We start from the raw sequence: 25,312 nt of genomic DNA, 5'->3' as shown, positions 1-25,312 counted from the left end.
CCAATGCCTGAAATTCTTTCCTTTCTCAGACCCAACTCCTGATTTCCCTGTATTTCTTCAAGTCTCAGCTAAAGGCCCACCTTCCACAAGAAGTCTTTCGCTGTCTTCCTTAACTTTAATACTTTCCTTCTGAATCCATTTCCAATTTATATTTCATGTATCTTGTTTGTACATAGCTACACATGTGTTGTCTCTCCCATTAAAATGTGAGAACCTTGAGAACAGGGACTGGTTTTTTGCCTTTTTACCTCTACTGCTTAGCATAATGCCTGGTACAGAGTAGGCTCTTAATAAGCGCTTGGTGACTAGAACCTTCTCTTCCCCTCTTTCATGATGAAGAATAACATGCCCTCCCATCCTTAAAAAGCCTTTATAAGATCCTACCATTCCATCAAGCTATCATATTATGCCTTTAGCCTCCCTTTCTCAAACAAAATCCTTAGAAAATAGCTAAACTCAGTACTTCCATCTTCTCTCCTGTCATTCATTCTGCTCCCTTTGTAATCTGGCTTCTGAGCTCATCATTCAAATGACTCTGTTCTCTCCAAAGCTTCCAATGATCTCTGAATTGCTAAGCACAATGGTCTTTCCTCAGTCTTCATCGTTCTTGACTACTGAATTTGATGCTAGTGACCACTTCTTTTTTGGGGAGGGCGGTTATTACTCTACTACTCTCCTTAGTCACCTCATTCTCATCAATTGAAATATATGCAAAGCACTTAGCACAGTGACCAATACACAGTAATGTTTAATAAATAACGATTCTCTTTCCCTTACTGATCTCCTTTGCTGGCTCTTCATATGCGTCATGCTCCCTACCTATAGATGTTCCTTAACATACTATTCTGTCTTGGGCCCTTTCTTTTTTTTCCTCTTCTATTGTCCTGCTTTTGTAAATGTCAGATTCTTGGACATTATCATCTCTATGCAGATCATTTACAGACAGATACATCTACATACACACATATTAAACTACATTTTCTCCCTTGTATTTTAGTCCCACACCACCAACTGCAAAACTGCATTTCAAAATAGATGACACCTGAAATTCCACATGTCCCAAACTAAACTCATCTTCCCTCCGCCCCCAAACCCTCTTCTCTATCAAATGTTGATATGTCTTCCCATGGCAATATCACCTTTCCAGTCTCTCAGGTTCATAACCATACAGTCCAACCTAGACTTCTCATTTTTCCTTCTCAGCATATGTATCCCAACTACCAAAATTTACCCATTTCTACCAAAGCATTTTGCATCCAACTCCTTTTCACTAACACAACTACTGCCAGAGATTTCAAGTTCTCATTGCCTCTCATTTCCATTGTAAAATGCTCCTGGATTCATCTTCCTACCTAAAATATCTTATCATTCCCAGTTCATCCTATTGATGATTTTCTGCTAAATTGATTTTCCTTACTTCCTTTTACCTCTAAGATCAAACATAAATTCCTGTTAAACGTTTAAGGTCCTTCATAACTTGTATATAATCTATCTTTTCCAGCCTCATTTGATATATAAACTGCCCTGGAATACTTTAAAATCCATCTAAAATGATTTGCCATTTCTTACCATGATGACATTATGCCTTTGTTTTGGCTGCTTATGTACCAAAAATATACTCCTTTCCTTTAAAGTGCAGCTCAAGCACCATCTTCTAGAGGAAACTTTTCTTGATTTCCCCTCAACTTCTAGGGTCTTCTCTCTCGAATCACCATCCAATCACTTTATTTTTTGCTGCTTTTTATGACTATTTTTGCTATTTTTAAATTTATATTTATATATTTATATTTTATATTGCAAGTATTCATCTATTTAAGTTGCTCACATGTATTATTAATTGTAGACCCAACACCTAGTAGTTCTTCAATCACATATGGATAATTTTATTAAATGTTTAGTATTACCTTTTAAGAAATCCATAATAGTATATTTTTAATTTTGGAAAATTGAGTAGATGAACAATAGAAAATACTTAAAATAATTTTTATCACTGGCTATCAACAAAGTAGGATAAAGATAAATTATCATTTGAACAGATGATTAAAGAACTATAAGAATTATTTCATATTAATATCTCCTTGAAGAATTTTACCAAAAATGTTTAACCTATCCAGTAACAGTTTATGGAAAGTGTAATATCTTTCTTAAAAAGTGTGCTACCCAGACAGAAAAATATAAGGAAGTTATTAGCAAGGGGAAATTATAATGGACTTAATAAGGTTTATTTATTTACATTCCTACATGGGAAGATGATATTTGTAACTCATAAGAACTTTCTCATTATCATGGCAGTTAGTAGGAATATAGAGAGAGGGCAGAGGTATGAGATGAATATGAAAGGATAATATCTAAAAAATAATAAGAATAAAATTAAAGTATGAGAGAGAAATGCAGTGGGAGAAAAGGAAAGAGACAAGGGAAATAGCATAAATTATTTGCCATAAAAGGACAATAAAAAGCTTTTATAGTAGAGGATAAGAGAGAGAGAGAAAGGAGAGGGAATGAGCCTTACTTTCATCAGCTCTGGTTCAAAGAGGAAATAACATACATAATATAGAAATCTATCTTACCCTGCAGAAAAGATGGGAAGGAGATATAATAAGGAAGGAGGTAAAAGAAGAAAAAGCATATTAGGAAAGGGAGAAGTCAGAAGTAAAACACTGGAGGATGATCAAAATGAAAAGAAAGAGAAAATAGAATAAAAGTGAGAGGAATACAGTTAGCAATAGTAATTATGTAAAGAATATTGAAGCAAGTTTTTCTGATTAAGCCTCATTTCTCAAGTATTTAGAGAACTGAGTCAAATCTATTAAAAATAGTCATTCCCCAGTTGATAAATGACCAAAAGACATAAACTAAGTCCAAAGGATCATAAAATCATGCATATCTTCTGACCTAACAATACCACTTCTAAGCATGAATCCCAAAAGATTTTTTTAAAAAGAAGCTACATGTACAAAAATACTTATAGCAGTTCTTTTCTTAAGACAAAGAATTAGAAAATGAGGAGATGCCCATCAATTGGGAAATGGCTAAACAAATTCTGATATGTGATTATGATGTAATATTATTGTTCTATAAGAAATGAGGAGAAGGATGCCATCAGAGAAAACCTTGAAAGTTCTCCATGAACTCAAGCAAAGTGAAAGTGGGTATACAGTAATAGCAAAGTTGTGGAATGATCAACTGTGAATGACTGCTATTCTCAGTAATACAATTACAAAAGATTACTTTGAGGAAATTACTATCCATTTGAGGAAATTACTATCCATACCCAGAGAAAGAACTGAAAAAAGATTGAAAAGACTGAAGCATACTTTTTTTTCCTTTGAAGTTTTTTGGGAGGAGAGTTTCTATGTTTCCTTCTATAACGTGACTTTTATGGAAATGTTTTACATAACTTTACAAGTGATTTCTCAATGTAGGAAAAAAGGGAGAGAATCTGGAATTTAAAAACAAATGTAAAATTTTGTTTTACATGTTTTAATAAACACTAAAAACAAAAACCACCCAAAAAATATGCTATTCACGAATTTCCCAAAGTTTTATAATCAAGAATTCACAAAAATTATTTTCTTTATTTGGCATTTCAGAGTCAAACTCTTTCTCCAAAATACAAAAAGTATTAACCAGAATTAAGAATTCAAAAACTATCAGTCATATTTACTAATATGTAAAGGAAAAATTAAGACTTATACAAAAATGAATTTATAAGTGTTTTCTCCTTCCAGGGAGAGAGAGAGAAAAAGAAAGAAAGAAAGAAAGAAAAAGGAAAGAAAGAAAGAAAAAGGAAAGAAAGAAAGAAAAAGGAAAGAAAGAAAGAAAGAAAGAAAGAAAGAAAGAAAGAAAGAAAGAAAGAAAGAAAGAAAGAAAGAAAGAAAGAAAAGAAAAGAAAAGAAAAGAAAAGAAAAGAAAAGAAAAGAAAAGAAAAGAAAAGAAAAGAAAAGAAAAGAAAAGAAAAGAAAGAAAGAAAGAAAGAAAGAAAGAAAGAAAGAAAGAAAGAAAGAAACCTGAGAGAAAAATATTGAATGCTCAAAGGAAGCATATTATAATAAAAAACAAACTTTTTGGCTAGTGAATTTGATGCTGCTAAAAACTCTCTTTTCTGAGTTTTTGTTACTCTGTTCCTCTCCTTCATATAATAAAATTTCAAGGAGAGTTTTCTTATAGTAAAAATATTTTCTGTCAAATTAGCCATAATCTCTCAATTAAATATGAAGAATTACTACAAGGAAAATATGTTAAATAACACATATCACAATAAACCTCTCTTTTTTCCTAATTATTTTAATCAAACAAGATAAAGAGATGCTATTCATTAAGGGCAGAAGTCAAGACATTCAAGTCCAAAGACTTAAATTTTATCTTATAAGGATTTAGGTATCATGTTAGGTCACTATTTAAATTGTTATTTTTGCCATCCTTCCTGAAAAGCAGCATTATGTCATGTCACCCAACCCAGCACACACACACAATGACACCAGAAGGCAACACTCCTCTTTACCTTCTGCTGAATATTCTGCTACCTCCAAGGCTTGAGGTCCATACAGGAAGCCCTTCTGGAATCTATGAACACAGCAGAGGCAAAAGGCAGAGAAATTTATGTAGATTTGTTCTACTTCCCAAAACATAAAATGCCAAATGCCTATTATAAGTTTACACATCTTCCCAAAAAGAAAAATTCAGTTAGATTTTATCAATATATAAATCAAAGCTGCATTAGATATTATACAGTTAATGAACTGAATTTTAAAATATAAAAAATTTAGATTTGGCTCCAGGGATAAAAAAAAATTATAATCATAAAATATAAATGTAGATATTTTAAGTAAATAGGTTATGATAATTAATAATTAGAGAAAATTTTAAACAAAACTTCAAAAACTTATTCCCTAAGTGGAATTTAAAGGTCCCTAGTGCTATATTTGCCTTTATCTAAGACTTTTTTAAGATCCGTAAAAAGCTAGAAAGGTAGGAAAACATCTTCCCAGTAAATATTTAAAAGATCATAGTGTTTAAACAATCTTATCCTCCCCATCTTTCATGTGGCTTCAATCTCTCCTTTTGCAATGGTCTCTTTCAAGACAATTTTCAGATGAAGAAATTAAAACTTTTCTATTCATATGAAAAAAATGTTCTAAATCACTATTGATCAAAGAAATGCAAATTAAGACAACTCTGAGGTACTACTACACACCTCTTAGAGAGGCTAAAATGAGAGGGAAAGATAATGATGAATGTTGGAGGGGATGTGGGAAAACTGGGACACTACAAAAACAGTATATAAAGAAGTATTCATTGTTGGTGAAGTTGTGCGCTGACTCATCAATTATGGAAAATAATTTGGAACTATGCCCAAAGGGCTATCAAATTATGCATACCTTTTGATCCAGCACTGTCTCTACTGGGCCTGTATCCCAAAGAGATCATAAAAGAGGGAAAAGAACTCACATGTTCAAAATTGAAGCAACTCTTTTTGTAGTAGCAAGGAACTGAAAACTGAGTGGATGCCCATCAGTTGGAGAGTGACTGAATAAGTTATGGTATATGAATTATAAAATATTACTACTATAAGAAACAACCAAAAGGATGATTTCAAAAAGGTCTGGAGAGACTTACATGAACTGATGCTAAGTGTAACAGCAATTAGATTATGTAATGATCAACTCTGATGGGCATGGCTCTTTTCAACAATAGGTGATCCAGGCCAGTTCCAATAGACCAGTGATGGAGAGAGCCATCTGCATTCATAAAGAGGGCTGTGGGGGCTGAATGTGAATCACAATATAGGATTTTCACCTTTTTTGTTGTTTGCTTGTGTTTTGTTTTCATTTTTTCCCTTTTTGATCTTATTTTTCTTGTGCAGCATGATAATTGTAGAAATATGTATAGAAAAGCTGCACATGTCTAAAATATATTGGATTACTTGCTGCTGGTGGGGGAAGGAAAAAGAGGGGGGAAAAGTTGTAAGGTTAAATATTAAAAAGTATTTTTGCTTATGTTTTGAAAATAAGCCATCATTTAAAAAAAATTTTTAATTAAAAAAAAAAAAAAGAAATGGGGGAGTAGAGGTGAGGGGAGATTGAATAAAGAATTCATTTAAAGGAAAAGGAAATATAGGTAGAATGATATAACAATTATAAAAGATTCCAACAAGGCAAACAAATTTTCATAAAATGGGGATTCCATCTAGTGAAATATTTACATTTCAAAGATACATGGAAATGTAATTTTTTAAAATTAGCTGAGAAGAAATCAGATGAATAAATATAAATTTTTTAAAATAGGAGGAGAGATCTACAAAATTTAGTGTCAAATAACCAAGGGTGCTTAGATGCCATTACCTTAAAATACTTAATATGACAAAAATTAATTTCAACCTCCACAAAGTCCCATTCATTAAGTCATCAGGGTAACCCAGAGTTCTCAGAAGCAATGACCATATAGTGTAAACTGCAGGCAGGGTTGATCAAAGTGTTCCAAGTAGAGACTTGATAAGAGAAAAAAACGCTATGCCTAGAGGGGTATATCATCAGTAAGTTGCCTACTAGCTAATGAATTCTTTGGCCAAAACAATCCATGAAACAAAAAAATGCTGTTAGTGCTATGCAGCCCTCGGCATAAGGTAAAAAAGGGTCAGGCGTCCCAAGAATGATAGAATGTTTATAGAAAGTCTTCAAACTAACAACTGTTGATCCCATATATGTAGGATTATTGTCCGAAACTCAAAAATTGAGATTCTACTAAAAGAATCAAGATACATCAACATGGCAGATTTCATTATGAGAGGCATTCAAAAAAAAAAAAAGAAAGAAAGAAAGAAACCTGAAGCAAAATGAAAATATATATAGCTTACAAGTCCTTGGAAAGGCTACCAAAAGTGTTAGGTGATTTTATCATAATTAAAACATTTCATGAGACATTTGGGTCATATTTTGCAGTATTCATAATGAACATAAAGGAGGAAAATTAGCCTCAACGTATACATCAAAATTTATTGTAGAGAATGAAGAGATACAAAAAAATTCTATTTTATAAGCTCCCTTGAGCCTTAAGATAGTAAAAAGGTCAAAGATTTGAAGACTAATCAGAAATTTCATGTTTATCAATACTTTTTTTTTTTTTTTCTTTCTGAGGCTGGGGTTAAGTGACTTGCCCAGGGTCACACAGCTAGGAAGTGTTAAGTGTCTGAGACCAGATTTGAACTTGAGTCCTGCCTGAATTCAAAGCTGGTGCTCTATCCACTGCGCCACCTAGATGCCCCATATCAATACTTTCTTAGGCGAGACAGAAAATGGAAAATATTAAGACATCACAAAAATGAAATTATCAAAATCTTAACTCATGTGAAATAATAGTTTCTGACATTAGAATTATATATAAGAATCTATGGGTACAGGCAATTTAACCAGATAGAACATTAAAATCAATGTCTCATACCTTCATTAAGAATTATTCCACCAAGGTATCATACTGATAGACAGGAAATAGAAAAAATAAAGATATTAGCCTTGATTATCATAATTAACTTCATTAGTTTAATATCAAAAATTTAATGTTAAAGTAGCTGTCTTATCACCTCAGACTACAAACATTTTATGTCCTTGCCAAGTAGAGAACATGGCAGCCAAGGGAAACATTAGTGTAGTTAAATCAATTATTAAGCATTTATTATGGTCCAGACCTGTAACCCTGGAAAAACAAAGACAAAAAACAATCTCTGCTCTCAACGAATAGTCTATTAGGGGAGACAGCATGCTTATACACGTATATGCACAAGCACACATGCTAAATAAATAATACAATAGGATGAATACAGGATCCAGAGAAAGAATATTATTGAGCCTGAATAAAATATAGTATTTTCACTTTTTTTGTTGTTGTTTGCTTTTTTTCTTTCTAGTGAATTTTTTTCTGTTGGTCTGATTTTTTTTTTTGCACAATATAAGAAATATGGAAATATGTATAAAAAGATTGTATATATATTGCCTTTATCAGATTGCTTACTGTGCTGGGGAGTGAGGGGGTGGGGTAAGGGAGAGAGAAAAACTTGGAATACCAACTTTTACAAAATGAATGTTGAAAACTATCTTTAAACATATTTGGAAAGATAAAATACTATTGAAAAAAAATTTAAAAGAATGAATGTACTGATTTCTCTTGTACAGCAAGAGAATTGTATAAATATGTTTTTATATATATACTGGATTTAACATATATTTTAAAATGTTTAACATATATTGGATTGCTTGCCATTTAGGGGAGAAGGGAGAAGGAGGAGAAAATCTGAAACACAAGGGTCAATGTTGTCAAATTATCCATGCATAAATTTTGAAAAATGAAAGCTCTATTAAAATAAATAAATATTCTTTTACAAAAAAAAAAAAAAAAAAAAGAATGAACGTAGGGTACAAAGTCAAGAAGACTCTTCAAATCTGTTCACAATCTCTTACTAGCTGTGTGATCCTAGGCATGTCACTTCACCCTGTTTACCTTAGCTTCCTCACCTATAAAAGTTAGAGAAGTTACAGAAGAGAATGACAAACTACTCCAGTATCTTTACAAAAAAACAAAAACCAACCCTCCCCAAAAAAATCTGCAAATGGGTTCATGAAGAATCACAAACAACTGTAATGACTGAACAACTATCGATCACATATATGCATACTTATATACATACGCACATATATTTACATACATATATACATACTGCATATAAAACATATTAAATTTATATCATAAATTAGAGATAATCTGAGGGAAAGCCCTATCACATTTAGAAAGAAAAGGGGGAACACCTTCACCTGAAACGTGAAAGTAATAAGGAGTAGGGAGTAGAGATTAAGATGGAAAGGGTTCCAGGCATAAAAAGTGGGGAAGAAAGGAGTCAAGGGAAAGCAATATAAATACATAGAACTGAGAGTATCTTGTGCGAGGAATAGCAAGAAGGCCAGTGTCAATGGGTCAAAAATTACATGGAAGAGAATAATGTATAAGAAAACAAGAAAAAAATAAGAAAGGTAATGAAGGATTTTTAAAAATCAAACAAGATTTTATATTTGATCCTGGAGATAATAGGGACTTGACTAGACTTGATTGAATTTGTAGATGAGAGGAAGGAATCAACTTGACAGTTCAATGAAGAACAGATTTGAATGGGAAAAGACCTGAAGTAGAGAGACCAGGATATTGTGATAGTCTAGATGAGAGATAATGAGGGCCTATACCAAGGTTGGAGTACTGTCAGAGGAGAGAAAGTTGCATATGCAAGATATACAAAGAGAAATTATAGAACTTGACCACTGAATGGATATGGGGTGAGTAAGTAAGCTGAGGGCAATATTGTGAGCCAGAATGATTGGGAGGACTTTCTGGTGGCACCCTTCATGATAATGAAGAAGTTAGGAAGAGGGAAGGTTTAGGGGAAAGATAATCAAACTCAACATACCCAAAACTGAAGTGGTATGTTAAGTTTAAGACAGCAGGGGCAGCTAGGTGGCACAGTAGATAGAGCACCAGCCTTGTATTCAGGAGGACCCGAGTTCAAATCTAGTCTCAGACACTTAACACTTCCTAGCTGTGTGACCCTGGGCAAGTCACTTAACCCGAGCCTGGGGGGGGGGGGGAGTTTAAGACAACAATTTAAAGCATTTAAATACAAATTCCTTTATAAAACACTACAAAGCACTATCAGTGATCCCTAGCTAAACATAAAAAGGTATCCAAATTCTACTGGGCTTCCATTGCCTCTTTCAGCTTCAGATGGCAAAAAAAAGGAATAGCTTTAAGATGGTCTACAGCACACAACCTTCCAAGATAGATTTAAAACCACAATGGTAAGAGTTAACTTTACATCCCAAAGAAAGAAAAGGCAATTTCTCAGAAGTATCTCACAAGGATCTTTCCCAAGTCATCTTCAAAAGTCATTTATTATTATTCTCTTTCTCCCACCCCACACAATTAAATATTTGCCAAGTTCCATTTCCACAATTCCGTTTCCACAATACCACTATCCAAACAATCTCATTCAATCCTTCATCTCTTCTTGCACAGGGACCATTGATCTGAATCAATCTACTACAACAATCTACTAAGGTACAAGAAGAAAATTAATATATTTATATTTGTCATCAAAAAAAATTTAAGCCTTATCAATATTTAACATTTGGATAGGCATTAGAGCTCTCACTTGATCCATGTCAGACCAGGAAAAAGAGTATTTAATTGAAAAGACAGATTGACAAATGTTACCTTTACTCATTCATCTTCAGTATGTGATGGTTTACTGCTATTAGCATGTACCCAATTAAGGAATTTAAATAATTATATTGTACAAATTAACTTTAAAAGGAAAAATTGGGGACAGCTAGGTGGAGCACCAGCCCTGAAGTCAGGGGATCTGAGTTCAAATCTGGCCTCAGACACAAATTAAGTAATTAACACTTCTTAGCTGTGCAATCCTAATTGCCTCAAAAATAAATAAACATTTTTTTAAAATACCAACAGTTTTAAAATACCAACATCATAAATACAATCAAACAACAAGAAATGGAAAAAGACAGAAATAAATTACAGCTGAAGAAAAGTTGGCCAAAAAATCTAAAAATTATAGGTTATTTGAAATATAGACTAACATTAACATTTGAAATATATATATATATATATATATATATATATATATAAATATTAACATCCACTATCAATTTAAGTATGTAGGACTGAGAAATTTTATCATACAGGTACACTGTGCCTTCAAAAGAAAGAATAATTAACACAAAGCCATCACTATTATCAAGATATCATAAATTTACATTTTTGGTATCAAAAAGGATATATGTCAAACTATACTTTTAAAAACACAGAAGCATATTCAATTGCAACTTGCTTACTAAAAATATTTTGTCAATGAAATTTAATGCACATATAATGTAATAATACAATAGTAAATTACATAATATACATAAATTAGGGGTCCATTCTTTAAAAAAAAATGGGTACAATAAGATACATGAGAAAACAAACCTAGAGACTACTGATCCCATCTAATGCATGAGTGATCTTACTGACAATATTCTTATTCTGGTGCTGTGGTCTCTTAAGTTTCTTCCAGGATAAGTCAAAACCTAAGATAATGAGTCTCTCCAATCTACTGGCTCATTTTTCTATCCTCCATGTGCTTATTAGCACAATTCTTAAATATCATTCTGTTCCTCAGTTCTCTACAAAAACAAAAACAAACAAACAAACAAAAACACCTTCAGTAGCTCCCTACTTCCTATAGAATGAAAAGTATAAACTCTTGATCCGGGAATATATCTAATATTTAGTACTTGAAGATTTACATAGCACTTTACATAAACTACCTCTTCTGATCTTTGTAATAATCTTGTGAGGTAAGTACAATTATTATTCCAGTTTTGAAGATCGGGATATCAAGAGAGGTTAAACTGACTTGCCTAATTTCATGATGAGGAGATTCAAACCTAGGTTGTCCTTACTTCACACCTCACCAATCTTTCTACCTGACTTCAATACTATTCTCCATAATCTCCATAATCCATAATCCATACTACAATCTACCCTTGTACAGGCACATCTCATTTTCTAAATTTCATTTTATTGAGCTTCACAGATGTTCAATTTTTTACAATTTGAAGATTTAAAGCAACCCTGAATCAAGCAAGTCTATCAGTGCCCATTTTCCAACAGCATGTGCTCACATTATGTCTGTGTCATATTTTGGTAATTTCCCCAATATTTCAAATTTTTCATTATAATTATCTACAACTCTGATATTGCAATATAATTATTTTGGGGCAATACAAACTGCATCGATATAAAACAGCTAACAATCAATGAATGTATGTGTTTTGACTGCTCTAGAAACTAGCCATTCCCTCATCTTTCTCCGTCTCCTTGTACATCCCTATTTCCTGAGACATAACAATACTAAAGAAAATTAAATAAACATAGTTGATAAAGCAATAACAAGGTATGTGAGGAAGAGTCAGCAGGTGCAATAAACTTCATTATTGTCTTCTTTTAAGAAATTGTCAGCCATCCCAATCTTCAACCAATAGTGGCCATCAACATCAAGACAGGACACTCCACCAGCAAAAAGATTACAATTCACTTAAGGTTCAGATGGTGGTTAGCATTCTTTAGCAACAAAATATTTTTTAATTAAGGTAGAAATTTTTTTAAAGACATAACGGCACACTTAATAAACTGCAATATGGTATAAACATAATTTTTATGTGCACTGGGAAACCTCATGTGACTCACTTTATTGTGTTGGTCTAGAACCAAAACTGCAATATCCCACAAGTATACCCATATAATTTTACGCTACACTCTATCATGTTTACTCTTGTATCCCAGCAAAATAGAACTACTTCCCATTCATCGCACATTCTCAACTTAAACTTTTCTCTCTCCAAACTTTTGCTCCCACGATTTCTCGTGCCTTTAAATCCTCCATTCATCAAAGCCCAATTAAAGCTCAAATGCTACATTTGCCATACTTCAAGTTTCTGGGAATATTCAACCCTCAACTTCTTTGTGCTTACTCTACTCTCCTTTATATCATAGTTATTTGTGTATCTTTTCCTCTAAAATATAAACTACTGCAATACAGGCTATGTTTTATCTTCCTTGCCATAAGAGAGTAAATGCATGTTTATTAAACTTTTTCCGAGGACATGGCCAGAGTAGCAGAAGAACAGATGACTTAGTGGAGGGGCAGATGGAATGAAGTCTTTGCATAGGCTCCGATACCCAACTGTCATAAAGAAAAGCTGGAGATTTGTTTCAGAAAGGGTAGTTCAAGCTGGTCAATTCTACAACCATAAAATTAGAACTGATCAGCAAGACACAGAACAAAAAAAAAATTTATGCAGGAAAAAGGGCCATGTCACAGAGCACAAAGATACACTATATCTGTTAGAGAGAAAAATGAGGGGCGGAGCCAAGATGGCAGAGAAGATACATGGGAATTTGTAAGCTCCCTTCCTCCCTCATTACCAATTAGTTAAATCAGCCTCAAAAATAACACTGGACTGATAAAAACCACAAGGATTAGAAGCACAACTTAACAGCTGAAGAGAACCTGGAATTTCAACAGAAAAAGTCAGTTCTGAGGGGAGAGAAAAAAAAAAAAAAAAAAAAGGCCAGCACAGACAAGGTTAGGTGCGAACACACTGTGCCAATCAGGCTGGGGAGAACTCTGGGATCAGAGAAGCCACTGAGATAGAGGAATCTGGCACAGACTGATAGCTCTTCTCTGCTTATAAAACAGCAGTTCAGAAGAGAAATCAAGCTACTTTAAAATATAAAGCCAGATCCTTAATCCACCCCAATCCTGAAGTGACTAATAGAGCTCAGCACTGCTGTGCAGCAGCCTTCTGCTACCTGGGGCTTCTCCTTGGGGTAAGTAAGAGCCTGAACAGCAGGGACACAGCCTGAGGCAATGGAATTCTAGCAGCCGAAGAATTCCCAGAGAAGCAGAACCTTTGAAATAGGGATCTCGGTTTCCAGGCAGACACTTCCGGTTTGAGCGCAGGGGCTTTTCATGTCAGCTGCTGATATCCACGCCCCACTGGACGCATTGGCTGGGCTTTGTGACACTTTCACTATTCAGCCTTAAACCTCAGGGCAATCCCTAGGCCACACAGCAGGGTCCTTCACTGGGCACTTCAAGAAGCTGCAGCAGTGCTAACCACCTCTGAGGCATTTCCGGGGAGAGGGGAGGGGAACTCTCTACCAGAGCTCTCTCTTAGCTCAGGCACAGGACCCGATTCATCCATCTGGTCAGGGAGGAAGCTGGCAAATAAATAAATAAACTTCTTACCCCAAGGGCAGACCCCAACAGATTTTTGACAATGAGTAAGTAGCTGCAGAAAACAATTGATACCTTCTACACAGAGAAAGAGCGGGTATCCAACCCCGAGGAAGTTAACAGCAGAGTCAGCAGATAACAAACAACCTAAAGGGGAACAATACCTGCCTCCCATCACATAACTATCTCCTAGAAGAGACTATTAAAAAGTTAAGAGAGTTTGAAGAAAAATGGGGAAAGGAAAGAGAAGCTATGATAGAGAATAACAATGTTCTGGAATCTGAGTTGGAAAAAATAGAGAATTCACAGGAGGTGCAGGGAAACAAAATTTGTGAATTAGAAAAGGTTAAAAAAAAAAATCACAGGAAAGTAGGATTTCTAAATTGGAAAAGATAAAAAAAAAGTCTCAAGAAAGTAGGATTTCTGAATTGGAAAAAGAAAATAACTCACTAAAAAAAAATTAGGGAAATGGAAAAAATTCAATAGAGCAAAATAATTCACTTAAAAAATTCAATTGGACATATACAAAAAGAACTAAAAAATGTGAATGAAGAAAATAACTCCTTAAAAATCAGGACGGAACAAATAGAAATGAATGATTCATTGAGAACCCAAGAATCAGTCAAACAAAAAACAACAACAACAAAAAATGAAAAGCTGGAGAATAACATAAAATACTTACTGGGAAAATCTATAGACCTGGAAAATAGATCTAGGAGAGATAATCTGAGGATCATTGGACTTCCCGAAAACTATGATCAAAAAAGGAGCCTAGATTCTATTTTACAGGAAATCATCAAAGAGAACTGTCCACAGATAATAGAAACAGAAGGGAAAATAGGCGTTGAAAGAATTCATCGAACACCTTCCGAAAAAGACCCTAAAAAAAGAACTCCACGGAACATTGTGGAAAAGCTGCTGAACTACCAAACTAAGGAAAAAATATTGCAAGCAGCTAGAAAAAAATAATATCAAGGTGCCACAATAAGGGTCACTCAAGAGATCTGGCTGCCTCCATATTAAAAGATCAAAGGGCCTGGAACCTGATATTCCAAAAGTCAAAAGATCAAGGATTGCAACCAAGAATAAATTACCCAGCTAAGTTTAGCATTTTCTTCCATGGAAGAAGATGGTCATTTAATGAAACAGAGGAATTCCATTTGTTTCTAAGAAAAAAACCAGACTTAAAGAAAAAATTTGATCTACATCCACAAGACTGAAGAGCAGCAAAAAAAAGGTAAAAAGAACTCTTGAGAACTATATCCCTGTTGTTGATATACAGAAAGTCCACATGGATAATTTGATTTTACTGATATAATATAAAAAAAAGGGTAGTAGTAAAGGGAAGGAGGTAATATCAGAAAAAGGGAAAGGAGTGATAAAAAGAGGGAAACTACATCCCAGGAATAGGCATAGAAAATCTACCATATCTGAGGGAATTTAGAGAGGAGGAGAAACATTGTGTGAATCTTACTCTCATCAGAGTAGACTCAAAGAGTAAATAATTGACATATTTGTTTTTCAAAGAATTCTCTCTCATCTCATTAAAAGGAGGGAGAGGAAAAGGAAAAGGGGAATAAGGGAAGGGTACAAGAAAAGGGAAGGGACTTAAAAGAAGGGGGGAGGGATACTAAAAAGGGAGGGCTGCGCATCACAAGTGGGGTTTATAAATTAAATATTGGGGAAGGGGTACAAGGGGGTCAAGGGGGAAAAAAGCATAATGTGGGGATAATATGATGGCAGGAAATACAGAATTAGTCATTTTAACTGTAAATGTGAATGGGATGAACTCTCCCATCAAACAGAAATGGATAACAGACTGGATCAAAAGTCAGAACCCTACAATATATTGTTTACAAGAAACACAAAGCAGGAAGATACATACGGAGTAAAGGTAAAAGGTTGGAGCAGAATCTATTATCCTTCAGGTAAAACCAAAAAAGCAAGGATAGCCATCCTTATCTCAGATCAAGCAAAAGCAGAAATTGATCTAATTAAAAGAGATAAGGAAAGAAACTATATCCTGCTAAAAGGTAGCATAAACAGTGAAGCCATATCAATACTAAACATATATGCACCAAGTGGTATAGCATCTAACTTTCTAAAGGAAAAGTTAAGAGAGTTGCAAGAAGAAATACAGCAAAATTATAATAGTGGAAGATATCAAACTTGCACTCTCAGATTCAGACAAATCAAAGCACAAAACAAATAAGAAAGAAATTAAAAAGGTAAATAGAACATTAGAAAAACTAGGTATGATAGACCTTTGGAGAAAACTGAATGGTGATAGAAAGGAATATACTTTCTTCTCAGCAGTTCATGGAACCTATATAAAAATTGACCATATATTAGGACATAAAGATCTCAAAATTAAATGCAGGAAGGCAGAAATAATAAATGCCTTCTTCTCAGGTCACAATGCAATAAAAACTACATTCAATAAGAAGTTAGGGGTAAATAGACCAAAAAGTAATTAGAAACTGAATAATATCACCTTATGGAATGACTGGGTGAAACAGCAAATTACAGAAACAATAATTTCACCCAAGATAATGACACAATGATGAGACATCATACCAAAATCTGTGGGATGCACTAAAGCGGTAATAAGGGGAAATTTTATTATCTTTAGAGGCTTATTTGAACAAAATAGAGAAGAAAAAAAAAGATTAATGAATTGGGCCTGCAACTTAAAAAGCTAGAAAGTCCAAATTAAAAACCCCCAACCAAAAATCAAACTTGAAATACTAAAATTAAAAGGAGAAATCAATAATATTGAAAGTAAAAAAACTATTGAATTATTAAATAAAACCAAGAGTTGGTTTTATGAAAAAGCCAATAAAATAGAACTTTTGGTAAATCTGATCAGAAAAAGGAAAGAGGAAAATCAAATTGTTAATCTTACAAATGAAAAGGGGGATCTTTCCACCAAGGAAATTAGAGAAATAATGAGTTACTTTGCCCAATTTTATGCCAATAAATTTGATAACTTAAGTGAAATGGATGACTTCCTCCAAAAGAAAAATGAAAATACTAAGAGCCTTTGTAAATTGTGACCTATAAAATCTTTTTTTATTTGCTCCTGTCCTGTGGGACCCTGAATATTCTATACAATAATATACTTACATTTCCTGAGAAATTCCCCTTAAATATTAAGTTGTCATGGGGACAAGAAGGGGCAGAACAAATAACTATAGTCTTCTCTCTAACCAAAAACTATCTTATACAAGGAGAAATGTTGGCATCTTTAAAACCTGAAGATGGCACCACTGAGCTGAGATAGTTTGCTAAAAGGGGAAAAAAAAACAACTTCATATTCCACAACTCAAAATGTTCATTTCTAAATGGGAATGTTACTTTCCGCTTTTTTTATATTCCCATAATTATCCCAAGTGTTCTCTCCTATGCCCCCTCTAAAAAGCCTCAAATATGACAAATAGAATGGGGGGGGGGGGGGGTGTATGTGGTGTGTGCGAGAGAAAAGAAAAGCTAATTTGGCATATGATTATTCCTACCTTTTTTATTATGTTTTTTGAGAATTGAAGACGATAGGGAAAAAAGAAACAAGGTTAATTTCAGCTTTTTCAAAGTTTTCTAAGATATGAGGCAAGAAAAAAATCTGACTTTTACATTTCCATGTAAATATAAAATCATATCCATATCTCATTAGCCTTATTGGTCCTTCCTCACCAATGAGGGCTTCTCTACTTCAAAAAGCTGATCAATTCTCCTCCTGTCAATGGCACTAGTTAAAATATATACTCATTTCCACCCTCAACTTCAAACTTTAAATCACAGCATAGTGTATACTCTTCTTTCCTTATGATCCTTTTTTGTCACCGTTTCTCCATGATACTTTTTTACCACACAAATTTTTTCTAACCTTATCACTTTAAGAGCACCTTTCCTCTCTAACCCAAATTTAGCTTCCCTCTCAATTAGCTCTCTGCCTTGTTGCAGGGAGAGCCTTTATCAATTCAACAGAATAAATATCTTTAAGTAAAGGTATGATACCCAATATGGACAGAGAAAGGAAAGGAAAGAAGAGAACTAGGGAAGAAAGAAAGGAGGGAAGGAGATTGCAAAATCTCCTTTCCAAGGATTCTTGAGAGATTCTTATCTCTGATGGGAAGGCAAAAATCTATTCTTATCTCATACCAGGAGACTGAAATCAGTGATCCCTCCAAAAGTCCATCTCTATTATTAAGGGGGGGAGGGGTATTGGGACAGTTTTTAACTCCAAGTAGGTAGAGACAAGCCAGGAAGTTGCTTGAGTTCTCCCAGTTTCCCTTGAACAAAAGTCTGGAAGTACAGAACCTATGAAGAATGAAACAATTTCCAGTTCAAGAAAGGGGTATACAGCCCAGTTCAGATAGTGTCTAGGAAAGCCAAACAAGAGTTCTTAATTACAGAGGATCAGCAACCAAGTCCTGTCTTAGTAAAACAGTAGCACAGTACACAAGTGAGGCAACCTCCAGTCGCAGCACAGATAGAATGTTGCCAAGCCAGGGAAACCAGGCAACAACGGGCAGGACTAGGTGTGGTTACCTGCAGCACTCTAACAAGTCACCAAACACAAGGAGCATTTGTGCTGAAAGCCAAAACTCAAAACTACACAAGAAGCTTTGGCACAGTGCTTCTTTTGCCCAAGGAGCAGAGGTTTAAATATCATAAAGGGAGGAGGGAGACTGGGGAAAGAAAGACAAAAAGAAATTAAATGAGCAAGAAACCAAAAAAGAACTTTAATGATAGAAAACTACTCTTCTATCAGGGAAGACCAAAACAGCAACACAAAAAATCCCTACATGTTAAGCTCAATGGGGGATATGAATTAGTCTCGAGACCAAAAAAGCCTTCTTGGGAGAGTGCATCAAAGATTTTAAAAGTCAAATAAGAAAGGAAGAAAAGTAGGAAAGAAGGGAAGGATGAAAAGAGGAAGGAAGAGAGAGGGAAAAGGAAAGGAAAGGGAGAGAGAAAAAGAAAGAGAGAGAGGGAGGGAGGGAGGGGGGGAGGGAAGGAGGGAGGGAAGAAGGAAAAGAGAGAGAGAGGTGGAAGAAGGAAAGAAAAGAAAGAAAGAAAATCAGACGGTTCCAAGATATGACAAGCTCCAAACAACATCACAATAATGATTTTATTGTACCCTGACAGGAAAAGTCTTTTTATGGATGTGGAAGGAGAACTATCAATGACTCATCTATATGTGCACAGCCAGACGATTACTCATCAGAGCTAAGATAAGAATTTGTAATAATTTTTTAAATAGTAAATAGTAAAGAGAAAAAATATAGTGTTCTGTAAGAAATGACCAGCAAGATGAATATAGAGAGGCTTGGAGAGACTTACATCAACTGATGCTGAGTGAAATGAGCAGAACCAAGAGATCATTATACTCTTCAACAACAATACTATATGAGTATGTATTCTGATGAAGTGGATATCTTCAACATAGAGAAAAGCTAATCTAATTCCAACTGATCAATGATGGACAGAATCAGCTATACCCAGAGAAGGAACACTGGGAAATGAGTGTAAACTGTTAGCATTTTTTGTTTTTCTCCCCAGGTTATTTTTACCTTCCGAATCCAATTCTTCCTTTGCAACAACAACAACAACAACAACAACAACAACAACAACAAAATTCGATTCTGCACATATATGTTGTACCTAGGATATATGTTAATTTAGTATGTATGTACCCCTGCCATCTAGGGGAGGGGGTGAAGGGAAGGAGGGGAAAATTCGGAACAGAAGGGAGTACAATTACCTATGTATATGTACTGTCAAAAAATGTTATAATTATAAAATTAATTTTTAAAAAAGAGAGAGAAAAAATATATGTAGTTTAGAAAATTTAACCCTGACCAAGCTAAAAACAAAAATGGGAAATGGACAATAGAAATGACATCAACATCATCTATAATCATTCAATTATGAAGTTAAACCTACATAAAGTGAACAAAAGAACTTAGAAAATACCTTGATCACAAACATTGAACTAAATAATGACTGCTGCCAAAGCCAATACCACATTACAATACAAATACCTGCAAAAATCTTTAAAATAATGATGGATGATTATAAACAGCATCATCAGTTTGTCAATTAAAAAACATTAAATGCTCACTATGTGCCAAGCATCATGCTAATAAGCAAACAATAAGGATACAAAGAAAGGCAGTAAAACAGTCACTGCCCTCAAGTAGCTCACCCTCTAATAGGAGAAATAAATAAAACATAGAAAGTAATATAGGGAAGAGGTAGGAAACTTTGAGCTAAATCTTAGAAAAAGCTAGGAGACAGAGGTGAAAAGAAATAGCATTTCAGTCATGAGGAACAAACCATGAAAAGGCATAGGATTGGGACATAAAGCACCATACTGAAGTAACAGCAAGGAAGCCAGGGTCACTAGGTCAGAGTGAAGGAGGGACATAAAGAGGATTGGAAAGGTAGAAAAGGAATAGGTTATGAGGAACTTTAAAAAGCCAAAAAGAAAATTTTAATTTGATCAAAGAGATAACAGAAAAATATAAGAATTTACTCAGTTGAAAGATTAGGGATATGATAATCTGAATGAAAGACTAAAGTGGGGAAGAGACTTAAAGGAGGAAAATCAATTAAAAGTCTATTACAATATAGAGAAAATACCAATGATAATAGTAAATAGCAGAGATGGAGATGAGACAATAATAGAGTAAGAAGAGAGATTCTGTAAAGATTTTTTTAAAAGTCTGGTAACAGACTAAATATGTAAAATGAGTATAAATAAGAATAATAACAGTAAGGCTGAGAATTTGGGTGACTAAAAAGATGAAAGGAGATGGAGTAGAAGTAGAAGGCCAAAGGTAATAGAAAAGTTTAGAAAATAATTGAGGGAGAAAGATAATGAGTTTTGTTTTAGAAAAGTTTAGCTTGAAATGCCTATGGGATATCCAGCAGAAGACAGACAAAAAGCAATTGGTAATGTGAGCTTGCAGTTTAGGAGAGAGATTAAGGCTGGCTTTATAAATCTGGGAATTATATGAATAAAGTTGATCAATGAACCCATGGAAGCTGATGAGATCACCACATGAAATAGTATGAAAGAAGAAGGCCTAGGAGAAAACTTAGGGGATATACCCACAACCATTAGGCATGATCTGGTTGAAGAAAGAAAAAAAAATGAGAAGTAGGCAGGAGAACTAAAACCCGAGAAAAGAAATCAAGCAAGAGGCTAACTGACAGATTGAGAAAGGCCATTAGAAATAGCAACTGATAACTTTGAAAAGAATAATTTCTGTCCAGAATTTATGTTCAAAAGCCAGATTTCAGAATGAAAGAAAAAGTAGAGACAGCTAATACAGGTAACTTTCTCAAGTTTAATTGAGAGAAGCAGTATGGAACTATACAGGTAGAGATGATAACATCAAGTGAAGGGTTTTTAAAAGAGAGGGGAGATACCTGCAGGCAGCAGGTAAGATGCAAAGTGACAGAAGAGAATTGGACAATCTACTGCAGAAGCTGAAATAGAATAGCATCAGTAATTCAAGTAAAATACTACTTCATAATTAATTGAAAGATAAAGAATACAATGGAAGAACTTGGTCTTTCTAAGCTTAAGATCTTCAACAGGTCTCAGATTCTGGAGGGGAAAGTGAGGCAGGTGACCTTGCATAGCCCTCCCTCACTCAAATCCAATTCACTTGCATGTCATGGCATCCCCATTCTGATGTTGTGGTCCTCTTCAAGAAAGAAAGTCAAACTACAACTACAACAAAGAAAAAACAAGATCTCATTGTTTGATTACAAAAAAGCATATGACTTGGTAGAACAAAACAAAAACAAATGTTTCTTCCATCCATATATCAAAAGTATTAAAGATTCTTTGGAATATGTTACAACAGAAAAAACCCTCTCCTATTCAATGACCCTCTGCTAGAAAACATCAGGCATTTCATAAAACAGGGAGATATATGCTTGACAAAAGTATTTGCTCTGTGACAGAAAGGAGTCCAAGTTAAAAAAAAAAAAGGATTCTTTGTAGACAGTGAGATCTTCCAGATGCTCCAGTTTACAGATAACACTTTGGTTGAACATTGTCAGTTTTTGAAGAGGACCAAAATGACACTACTATGTTAAGAGTCGAATTATAGTGTGACCGACTATGGTTGATCAGACCAAAAGGAACTCAGAAAGCTCCTTTTGCATATCTCTAATTATTTCTGAGCTAATTCACAGCACCTTCTCTGGTAAGAGCACACCATGCAGGGTGGTCCTGTGCCAGTGTCTTCTATGTCATACCATCAATTTTAAAGTTCTTAAGAGAGACCTTGAGAGTGTCCTCCTATCACTTTTTCTGACTACCTTGTGAGTACTTGCCCTGTGATAGTTTTCCATAAAACAATCTTTTTGAAAAGCATCCATTTGGCATTTGAACAATGTGACCAACCCAAGAGAGTTGTGCTCTGTGCAGTAGTTAGAATGCTTAGCAGTTTAGTTCGAAAGAAGAGCTCAATATCAGGTTTCTTATCCTGCCTGGTGATCTTCAAAACTTTCCTAAGACCAATTCAGCTGGGATAGAGGGTGTGTTCAGGGAACACTATTACCTCTGTTGTGAGGGCTGCTTTCCATCTCAGGTGCCAGTTGAGCCACCTAACTCACCTGTGGCTGCAAGAAGCTGAAGCATGCATAGCAGCCACACACGGGCAAATTGTTTCAGCAGACAGACTAAACCAAGCTGTAGGGTCCTCAAACACTACAGTGAATTTCGGGGGTGTTTGCCCCAAGCATGTAAAAACTTTCCCAGGTGGAATGGGCCAACTATATCAAGCTGCAAGATATTTCAGAACCCCTAGAATCAATCCCTCAAAGGAGTTTGGCTTTTTCAAATAAACATAACAGACAAAATAAATGAATAATGTCTTTTGCTCAGAATTCAAAATATATCTGAATAGACACCCTCTAGAGCTGCATATCAGAAATAAATAATATGGATGAAAATAAGCTGGACTCAGAAGTAGAAAAAAGGAAGAGAGTAGATGACTATTTTTTTTATAAATTTTGAAAGTATATATGCATAAGTAATTTTTTTATAACACTATCCCTTGTATTCATTTTTCCAAATTATTCCCTCCCTCCCCTAGATGACAGGCAATTCCATACATTTTACATGTGTTACAATATAACCTAGATACAATATATGTGTGTGTAAATCCCATTTTCTTGTTGCACATTAAGTATTAGATTCTGAAGGTGTAAGTAACCTGGGTAGATAGACAGTAGTGCTAACAATTTACATTCACTTCCCAGTGTTCCTTCTCTGGGTGTAGTTGTTTCTGTCCATCATTGATCAACTGGAAGTGAGTTGGATCTTCTTTATGTTGAAGATATCCACTTCCATCAGAATACATCTTCATACAGCATTGAAGTGTACAGCGATCTTCTGGTTCTATTCATTTCACTCAGCATCAGTTGATGTAAGTCTCTCCAAGCCTCTCTGTATTCCTCCTGCTGGTCATTTCTTACAGAGCAATAATATTCCATAACCTTCATATGCCATAATTTACCCAACCATTCTCCAATTGATGGACATCCATTCAACTTCCAGTTTCTAGCCACTACGAAAAGAGCTGCCACAAACATTTTGGCACATACAGGTCCCATTCCCCTCCTCAGTATTTCTTTGGGATATAAGCCCAATAGCAGCAATGCTGGATCAAAGGGTATGCACAGTTTGATAACTTTTTGGGCATAGTTCCAAATTGCTCTCCAGAATGGTTGGATTCTTTCACAACTCTACCAACAATGTATTAGTGTCCCAGTTTTCCCACACCCCTCCAACATTCATTATTACTTGTTCCTGTCATCTTAGCCAATCTGACAGGTGTGTAGTGTTATCTCAGAGTTGTCTTAATTTGCATTTCTCTGATCAATAGTGATTTGGAACACTCTTTCATATGAGTGGATATAATTTCAATTTCATCATCTGAGAATTGTCTATTCATATCCTTTGACCATTTATCAATTGGAGAATGATTTGATTTCTTATAAATTAGGGTCAGTTCTCTATATATTTTGGAAATGAGGCCTTTATCAGAACCTTTAACTGTAAAAATATTTTCCCAACTTGTTACTTCCCTTCTAATCTTGTTTGCATTAGTATTGTTTGTACAGAAACTTTTTAGTTTGATGTAATCAAAATCTTCTATTTTGTGATCAATAATGATCTCTAGTTCTCCTCTGGTCATAAATTCCTTCCTCCTCCACAGGTCTGAGAGGTAGACTATCCTTTGTTCCTCTAATCTATTTATGATCTCATTCTTTATGCCTAAATCATGGACCCATTTTGATCTTATCTTGGTATATGGTGTTAAGTGTGGATCCATAAATAGATTACTATTTTCAGAAAATTACTGACCCCCAAAGCTTCTTATAACTGCAAAAACCCATCTTGTCAATACACACATTTTACTGGTCTTTCTGTATTGCCATGAAACTTGGAACAACACTTCTTCCAAATATTAAGGATAAACATCACATAAAGGGCATTGAAAAACCATGTTTTAGACATGTTCAGGCTTCTACGTAACCAATTAGAAACAATGAAGAACAACAGGAGTAAAGATGTCAAAAATTACATGGTGAGAACAGTAGATGACAAGTAATGGTCACAGTGTATCCTACTAAACAATGATAGAAGAAATCTCAAGAAAAGTTTCTAGCAATATTGAGTGGATTCCCTTGTAGAGAACTTTTCAGTTCAGGAGGGAACTTCTGAAACACAAAGATTACAGATCTATTAGAATACTGAGTATTTAAATAAAATTTCTTCTATACTACGATTAAAATCATCACACTATTCTCCATTTGCATTTCAAACCAATTATCATTTATTTACCTATTAGAACTTTATTATATAGTCTAATCATCAAAGTTTATGCCATTTGACTACATCAGTGAATGACAATAGGAAGTGAAAATTACATGAACTAGTAGACCTGTATTATCTCTCTCAGATTCTGCTCAAGAGTCAAAAAGCATAGGAGGAAGCAGCACAGTATAATGGAAAGCACAGTGAACCTAGAATTAAGAGCCATGGTTCTAATCCCAGTTCTGAAATCTAAGTTAAGGCCTTGATCAACTCACAATCTCTCTGGCTAAGTTCCTTGTTTTTATATATATATATATATATATAAAACCTGTGATTTATTGATAAAGGGAATTTACTAGTGAGGAAATCCCATCTATCAAAGCATATCTGCCTCAGCTCTGTAACTTGCTTAGAGATAGTTGAGTCAAGAGTTTACAAGGACTTGCTCAGAGGCATAGCCAATATCTGTCAGAGATACACAAGTTGAATACTAGTCTTTTTGAGTCTAAGGCTAACTCTCTTCTTATACTTATTGATTCCTCTATGAAATTAGAAGGTTAACTAATGATTTTTTATGTCCTTTTAGGGTTGCTATCCATCTGATAATCATAATTCTTTTAAAAAAATGG

General features: G+C 34.5%; 1 protein-coding gene across 6 annotated transcripts in view; it reads right to left on the bottom strand.

The window, feature by feature from the left end:
- Nucleotides 1–25,312, bottom strand: part of CDK19 (cyclin dependent kinase 19) — a 288,374-nt gene that overhangs the window by 168,248 nt on the left and 94,814 nt on the right. For 2 of the 6 annotated variants that reach the window (XM_074310097.1, XM_074310101.1), the window contains exon 2: nucleotides 4,505–4,566. The exons of the other annotated variants lie outside the window; for them this stretch is intronic. In XM_074310097.1, the coding sequence (XP_074166198.1) occupies nucleotides 4,505–4,566 (62 nt within the window). The remainder of the gene's footprint in view (nucleotides 1–4,504; nucleotides 4,567–25,312) is intronic. 6 annotated transcript variants of the gene reach the window in all.

This window comes from Sminthopsis crassicaudata, chromosome 4, assembly GCF_048593235.1.
Source record: "Sminthopsis crassicaudata isolate SCR6 chromosome 4, ASM4859323v1, whole genome shotgun sequence".
NCBI lineage: Eukaryota > Metazoa > Chordata > Mammalia > Dasyuromorphia > Dasyuridae > Sminthopsis > Sminthopsis crassicaudata.
This window is presented reverse-complemented; position numbering and strand designations above follow the sequence as displayed.